We start from the raw sequence: 8,492 nt of genomic DNA, 5'->3' as shown, positions 1-8,492 counted from the left end.
GAGACATTACTTTGCCAGCAAAGATCCATCTAGTCAAAGCTATGGTTTTTCCAGTAGTCATGTATGGATGTGAGAGTTGGACTACAAAGCTGAGCACCGAAGAATTGATGCTTTTGAACTGTAGTGTTGGAGAAGACTCTTGAGAGTCCCTTGGACTGCAAGATCCAACCAGTCCATCCTAAAGGAGATCAGTTCTGGGGGTTCATTGGATGGACTGATGTTGAAGCTGAAACTCCAATACTTTGGCCACCTGATGTGAAGAGCTGACTCATTTGAAAAGACCCTGATGCTGGGAAAGATTGAGGACAGGAGGAGAAGGGCACAACAGAGGATGAGATGGTTGGATGGCATCACCAACTTGATGGACATGGGTTTGGGTGGACTCCGGGAGTTGGTGATGGACAGGGAGGCCTGGAGTGCTGCAATTCATGGGGTCGCAAAGAGTCGGACATGACTGAGCGACTGAACTGAACTGAACTGAGTGAGGGAGAAAGAGATGTCTGTAGCTGAGAAAGAGAAACATTTAAACAGATACCACAATGGAAATTTTGTAATGTTTCAAAACGAATTTGTGAACACATTAAATACTTTCGTCAGAAAAGAGAATTCCGAAGAACGAAACATGACAGTTTATCATTTATTCCAACAACACTGACGAGGACATCTATTGAGGTCAGATGAGCAATACAAAGATGAGTAAAAGGCAGTTGTTATGGATGTTTAGGGCTTCCCAGCCTAGTCTTCTCTGATGACTAAGTACTCTATGAACCTGCTTTTATGCACACTGCCTCTTCTTCACAGTAATAAGTGAGCCTGAAGTGTTTTCTATTTCCAATCCTACCTCATGTAAAGAACAGCGATGTTGGAATCAGAAAGGCTTGGATTGAATTTTTACTGTTGCTGTTTACTAGCTTTGTATGATAAATCTCTTTTTAATAATTTTTGTTTCCTTTTCTACAAAATGGGATCATAATTCTTCACAAGTGATCGTGAAGATTAAACACTGGGTAAGCCCTCCAGTAAACAGCTGTCTTCTGTTCCCCCACTGGATTGTCAGCATCACAAAAGCAAAGTGTGGATTCTATTTAGTTCCCCTTTCCTCCTCTTCTGCCCCAATTTTACCCCATTGATTTGTTGCTCCAACAACATTAATCTATCTATGATTTATCTAGTACTCTGCATTGCCATTTCATTTAATTTGAGAGAGAAAGCAGCCTAAAACTTAAAGTGATACAATTTGTAGAGTTTCCTGCAATCACTGTTTCTCTCCAGACACATCTAAGAGAGAACATGCTGTTGCTGCTGCTAAGTCGCTTCAGACATGTCCGACTTTGTGCGACCCCATAGACGGCAGCCCACCAGACTTCCCCACCCATGGGATTCTCCAGGCAAGAACACTGGAGTGGGTTGCCATTTCCTCCTCCAATACATGAAAGTGAAAAGTGAAAGTGAAGTTGCTCAGTCGTGCCCGACTCTTAGCGACCCCATGGACTGCAGCCTACCAGGCTCCTCTGTCCATGGATTTTCCAGGCAAGAGTACTGGAGTGGGGTGCCATTGCCTTCTCCAAAGAGAGAACATATTCCCTTTTTAAATCAAGTTTTGAAATCTGTACAAGCTCAGTTTGTGGTAGTATTAAAAACACTAGGGAATTTCCTGATGGTCCAGTGGTTAGAACTCTACATTTCCAAGAGGTCCCAGATTCCATCCCTCATTAGGGAACTAAGGTCCCACAAGCCAGAAGGCCATGCAGCGTAGGAGAGAAAAACAAACAAACAAACAAACAAACAAAAAACCCTTAAGGACATTACATTCTCTTCTTACCTGTCTTATTTTATTACAAAAAAAAAAATCAGGGACAAGAAATTTTGCAAATTAAAAGGCAAAATTTACTTTGATATAAAACAATTGTAATTAAATACAGGGGACAGTAGCAGTAAATATAAAACATAAAATCCAGTATGCAGGGAGGAGGGAAACCTAGAGAGCTGAAGAGGCTGAAGGGATCTCTGCTGATGACAACTGATGCAAATCTGTATTTGAGACCTTCTCACAGACCTTAGAAGTAATACATACCTTGTTCTTGGCCACAGAATCTCACAGACACAGGAGCACACAACATGCACCCAAACATGAACGCACATTCAAACAGCTACCCCTCCACGCCCGTGGGGACACACACAGCCTGATTTAACCCTTTCACCCAGTTTGCCTCCCTCTATATTCCTGAGGCCTTGAAAAAGAAAACTTCTGGCGTTCCACAAGGGCTTTACAATTCCAGTGTGTACTGTCTTCCAGCTCTGGGTTCACAGGAGCTGTGGGATTAAGGGCCATTTGCTTCCTGGAGTGGACTCTAAACAGGCAATCATGGGGTTGGCTTCCCGCTCCACTGTCCACTTATCAGGTGCAGATCTTCCCAACCATGGAAACCTGGCTGCTGCTTTGATGTTTTATACTTCAGGTCGGTGGAGATCAAAAGGAAACCCTGAAAAGGATGCAACAACGAAGACGATGTCAAACTTGGGGGTGTGCAGCCATAGGATGTCTAAGTCTGCCTGAGGGGTGAGGGGGACGGGGCTTCTTTACCGGGTCCTACTATATCATACCCTCCTCTACCCCCACCTCCTTGTCAATGTCTCAGACAGGGGAACAGGCTATTTTGGATTCTTGTCACATTGTGCGACTTAAGCAATTATAGAAGGGGACATGGGGAGGGAACAGGGGGTGCAGAGTAGTATATAGGATTGGAGAATTCTGTCAGATTCTAACATCTACCTCCCCAAACCAAAAAGCCCCAGAAGGGAAGAAATAAGGTATTCTGAAGTTTGTGAATAATGATTAACCAGGAAATCACTTTACAGCAGATCCCTGAACCCAGAGGAGTGTCTTTGGTTCAGGCCAAAGTTTACTCACTAAGGGAATCAGAAGAGCCAATCTGGTCTCGAATATGCCCTTTCCAGCTACATAAACCTTTTCACCTCTCCGAGTCTTCCTGTCCTCATCTATAAAATGGGATTCACAATCCCAGCCTTACAGCATATCTTGTGGAACAAATAAAATAAAGTGCACTAGTGCATCTTCTTGTACTGTGGATGAATAACCTTGGCTTCACAGGGAAATCAGATTTGGTCTGATGTGTTTTTTTTTTTTTTTCTGGTGTGATTTTTAAACTCAAGTTTAAGGGCTTTTCATTATTAATTATGAGCTTTAAGAGCTAAATATCTTGTTTATAAAATTCCTTGGGCTGGGAAAAAACAAAGCAGAACAAAATAAAACAAAAAGTAAGAAAAATAGGAAGAGGTGCATTCTACGATGAAAAGAAATGGTGCAATTAATACTGATAATTCTTACCTCAAGAACTTCAATATCTGAATTGACGAGTGAGATTTTGTGTGGGTTGGGTAGAGGAAATCCTTGCTGTAATTTTGCTAAAATACAGAATAAGGTGTGAAATAATTGGGCACCGGAATGAAAGATTTGGTAAACTTTTTAGTAAGAGACTAACAAAAAAAACTTTTTGATAATTTATCCTTCCACTCTTCCTGGTTCTGTGCCTTCAATTCTCTCTGATCTATCCCTAGCATTTTCCTGAAAGAATGGTTAATTAGTCTGTGCTTAATAAAAATGTTCTTGCAACTATGTGTATCTGGATGACAGAAAAAAAAGATAGCAATTCATCCAATTTGTATTTTGAAAATACCTTAATCAGTGGGTCCTGAGAATATTTTTATCTCCAATACAAAACATATTTTAACCAAGCTGCACTCAAGATGCTACCGTTTGTGAACAATTGCAGTGTAGGTCTGGGATTGTCATTCCACTGTCTATTCCAGTGGTGATCTTTGCATAAGAACCACAGAGACACCCTCAAGAGAGCTTCATCTCATTTCTGGCTGACCCAAAGGAGATTCTTGACTGCCTAAGGAGAATAGTTTTAATTTCCGTAGCTCAACCAGAGTTAGCAGTTCTTGCTTGCAAGTAGGGTTGCTAACAAGGCTTGAAGCTGGAATATCTAATTTAGAAGCCATAGGTATAGTTGATGGTATCAACTCTGTCAATTCTGGCCCTGGCCTGGATTCATAATAACATACTAGCAAGTACAAGCTTCAGGATGGAAAGTCCCAGACAATCCCCAACATGTAACCAGTGTCCGAGTTACATTGTTTCCCCAGACTCCCTTACCATTGGCTAGTGGGAGGACTCCAAAGTGGAGAATGGAGGACAGAATATTCTCAAACCTCAAGACCTAAAATGAAAGGGGAAACTGGATCAGTTGCTAAATGAGGGTATTTTGAAAGTAGGATACCTGGTTTGGACATGCACTCTCCCAGACCTTATCAGAATGGGCAGCAATAATCAGCATCTCCCCACAGACATATTCTAGGTTTCCAGACATGGAAAGCTATTTTGTGGAAAACCATTTTCACAGGTTTCCTAATATTTTTTCCTCATTGAGGATGGGCATTTCTGCCCTCTCTACACTGGATCATGGTGACAGCAAATGCAGAGGGACCACACAGTGGCAGCAAACGTGGCAGCTTAGATATCAAGTAAGACAATCTAGAATGGCCAATAGATATTCCAGTTAATGGTCTTTCATTAATTTATTGGGAACTCCAGTCACAGGAGTTTCCCTATGTTATGCTCTATAGGCAATGGCACCACCAGAACATGCAATTTATCTTTAATAAACTAAGTAGTTGTATAATCTTAGCAAAATGCTTCCCTCATAGCTCAGTTGGTAAAGAATCCATCTGCAATGCAGGAGACCTTGGTTCTATTCCTGGGTTAAGAAGATCCACTGGAGAAGGGAAAGACTACCCACTCCAGTATTCTGGCCTGGAGAATTCCATATACTGTATAGTCCATGGAGTCACAAAAAGTTGGACATGACTGAACGACTTTCACTTTAGCAAACTGCTGGTTCCTGGGAAGACTCAGGTATTAAAAACAAATAGACTATGATGAACTTCAGTTCATTCAATGAATGTTTTTTAAGCATCCTATATGCTTAGCAATAATAAGAAAAGAACCTTTTTGCAGCTTAGCAAGGATGACTCTGAAGCAGACTTCCTAGGTGTATCTCTTGTTTTGACCACCTTACTGTGTGATGTTGGGGAAGTTCCTTAACCTCTCTGTGCCTCAGTTTCCTCAACCATAAAGTGAAGATAATAATACTAATCCCTTGGGGTTTTACCAGGATTAAACAAGTTAATATTATGTAAAATTCCCTATCTACACCATTGTCATTTTTTTCAGAGATGTCTACAAACATCGCTAAATGCTCCTGAAGGGGAAAATTGACCCTAACTGAGAACCATTTCTCTATAATATAAGTGACTTGTAGAGATAGGGTAGAGACCTAAATTGTTGATTCGGCTGATCTTCCTGAGGCTTGGGGCATAGGGTTTCCATGTTGTATGTTGGGATGACCTCTTCCAATTAGGAGGTCACCAAGCTAGACCCCTCCAAAGAGGCATCTACACAACCAGCCTTAACTTAATTTTAGGAGATGGGTAGAAAACCTTTGAAGAACAAACTGAACCATGCCTAACAATTCATTTAGAGCATCATCCTTTGGTAGTCTGAATCGTAAACTCTAGAGGATTATTTTATCCAAAAAATGACATGTTCCTGAGAATGTCTGTTCCCTCCCCCAGCATTACATAGTCTTAACAATCTTTTGAATTCTTTTTAAAGTCTTTTTGAATATATACAAGGGAATTCTCTCTTGCTTAATGGTTAATGGGCTTGGTGGATGTGTAGCTACATAAAGAATTTTAAAATCAAAGCCTACACTCAGAAGCAAATAAAACAATTATCCAGCTACTATATAGATTTCTCATTTTTCCCTAGGTGGGAACTTGGAGAGCACTGATTCTTACCTCAATATTGCCGCGATTGGACTCTGGCAAAGAAAGGCGGAATCTGAAAATGAAACAAAGCAACAACAAAAAACAGTAGGAAGGAGTTCAAGGAGGGAAGGCTTAAAAACAACCACATCAGTAGAAAGAAACAAAAGGAAAAAGAAACAATTTTTTCAGTTCAATAAGTCATTGTTTAAAAGCCACACAAACTTGTGAGAACATCGAGTTCTAGTGCATCGTTCCCCCTGTATTTGCTGCTGAAGAAGCAGGGCAGGAAAAACGGAAACAAGACCGATTGCCCAAGTGCATTTGCTGTAAGGGACTTATTGTTGCCAACTTGAAACACAGAACATTTTTGTTTGGGCTGAGATATATGGTGTTTGAAATCTTAGTCCTCCTACCAGGAATCAAACCCAGGCCCTGGCAGTGAGAGTAACCAGTCCTAACCATTGGACCACCACGGAATTTCCCAGAACATTCTTAAGCAGTTTTTATGTCTCTTGCCCTACACTCAACCTCGTAACTTCCCCGAGTTGGACTGGTCCCTTGTTAATAAACATGACAGTGACAGTGATGATGACAGTGGTGGCGACATGGACTCTCCTAGAAGCTATGGAAACATTTAGAATGTAATCTTCCCAATGGCTCTGTGAGTCATGCTCCTATTACTGCCCCTTCGGCAGACAAGAAAACTGATGATCAAGGAGTTCACGAACGTCTAAGTGTCTCCCTATCTATGCCCCTCTTCAATAAGGTGTGGCCACTTTACTCAGCTGTGCCTCTCCCAAGAATATTTCTGCTCTAACATTTAAGAAACAAATGTGCATGGAAGAGGTAAGTTTGCTTATTATCAGCCAATATCATGTTAGTATGAATTAGGCTTTGAGGTTTCTTTAAGGTGACAGCTAAGAGCAAAAACTGGAAAGACTGTTAATTCTGACAAGGATCAGAAATGGTACCAGAGGGAACTTTTCAGATAGAGTGTTTCCATCTCAGGGGGTGCAGGTTCAGTCCCTGGTTGAGGAATTAAGATCCCCCATAAAAAATTTTTTTTAAAAAAGAAAAGAGATGATGATATCAGAGGCCCTGTGGCTCAGATTGATCTTACTAGAAAGTGAAGACCAGAATTTTTAGGGCATCCTTGAAGGAAGGAAGCTGAGCAGTTGAACATCACTTGAAGATACTGCTGGGGAAATGTGAGGGGGATGCCTCCCCCTGGTCAACCTGCTTCTTATGAGGGACAATCTAGAGCAGTCTAGAAATTCGGCCTACATGAAAGAGGAACACACTTGTGAATCTCCTTTCTGATCTTTCATTACATCCCCAAACCATGATCGGGTACCATCTGAGGTTCCTACAAACCAACTCTCCCTTCCTTGTGCACATGTGCTCAGTTGCTAAGTTGTGTCCGACTCTTTTGAGACCCTGTGGACTGTAGCCCACCAGGCTCTTCTGTCCATGGGATTATCCCGGCAAAAATACTGGAGCCAGTTGCCATTTCCTGCTCCAGGGGATCTTCCCGACCCAGGGATGGAACCCGTGTGTCTACTGTGTCTCCTGAGTTGGCAGGCGGATTCTTCACCACTGAGCCACCTGGGATTACTTCTGTTTCCTAGTTCTCAATTTACCCCGTTAGTTTGAAGTGAAGTGAAGTGAAGTTGCTCAGTTGTGTCCGACTCTTTGCGACCCCATGGACTGTAGCCTACCAGGCTTCTCAGTCTATGGGATTTTCCAGGCAAGAGTACTGGAGTAGGTTGCCATTTAATGGACAAGTCTCACTAGCTAAACTCTTCCTGTCCTGGCTCTGAAAAACACAAAAGCTCAACTCAGACCACTAGGTGGCAACCAACTTCACTCCTTTGACTTTGTATTCTCCTCTTGGCCCCTAATCTGTTACTTCAAGCCCTGCTGTGCTGGGCTGTGTTTAGTTGCTCAGTCATGTCTGACTCTTTTTGACCCCATGGACTGTAACCCACCAGGCTCCTCTGTCCATGAGGATTCTCCAGCCAAGAATACCGGAATGAGTTGCCATGCCCTCCTCCAGGGGATCTTCCCAATCCAGGAATCGAGCCCAGGTCTCTGGCATTGCTGATGGATTTTTTTTACAGTCTGAGGCACCAGGGAAGTCCTGCTACTAGCAGCTAATTTTTATTAGAGAAACACAGAGTAGCTGGAGAGAAAGGGAGCTCAAATAGTTCTATGTTGCAGGCATATAAAAGTATAACCTATTTTACTTAATTTTGGCTATGCCACATGGCATGCAGGATCTTAGTCCCCCCATCAGGGATTGAACTTGCATCCCCTGTATTGGAAACATGGAGTCTTAACCACTAGACTTGATAGTCCAAGTAAAGCCTATTTTTAAGGGTTTGGGGGCTTCCATGCTGTCTGGTGGTTACGACTCCACTCTTTCACTGTAGGGAGTATGGGTTTGAACCCTGGTCAGGGAACTAAGATCCTGCATGCCACATGGCAGAAAGAAAGAAAGAAGGAAGAGAAGAGAAAAAGAAAGGAACGTTTTGGAGAAGGTTTACTGCTCTGATTGAAAACCAGAGCTAAAGTGCAAATTTTAAAACACAGCAAAAGACAAAGTTTCTTCATATTCTGTTAATGTATCAAGTGTGACA

The 8,492-nt window shown here is 42.1% G+C and overlaps 1 protein-coding gene across 1 annotated transcript in view; it reads right to left on the bottom strand.

The window, feature by feature from the left end:
• Positions 1–1,859: 1,859 nt before the first annotated feature.
• BPIFC (BPI fold containing family C) overlaps positions 1,860–8,492 on the bottom strand; it is a 36,934-nt gene continuing 30,301 nt past the window's right edge. The window contains exons 12-15 of the mRNA XM_055566196.1: positions 5,884–5,926; positions 4,181–4,244; positions 3,350–3,426; positions 1,860–2,483 (exon numbers count right to left, since the gene is read on the bottom strand). Coding sequence (XP_055422171.1) covers positions 2,364–2,483; positions 3,350–3,426; positions 4,181–4,244; positions 5,884–5,926 — 304 coding nt within the window. The 3' untranslated portion in view covers positions 1,860–2,363. The remainder of the gene's footprint in view (positions 2,484–3,349; positions 3,427–4,180; positions 4,245–5,883; positions 5,927–8,492) is intronic.

This window comes from Bubalus kerabau, chromosome 1 (assembly GCF_029407905.1).
Source record: "Bubalus kerabau isolate K-KA32 ecotype Philippines breed swamp buffalo chromosome 1, PCC_UOA_SB_1v2, whole genome shotgun sequence".
NCBI lineage: Eukaryota > Metazoa > Chordata > Mammalia > Artiodactyla > Bovidae > Bubalus > Bubalus kerabau.
This window is presented reverse-complemented; position numbering and strand designations above follow the sequence as displayed.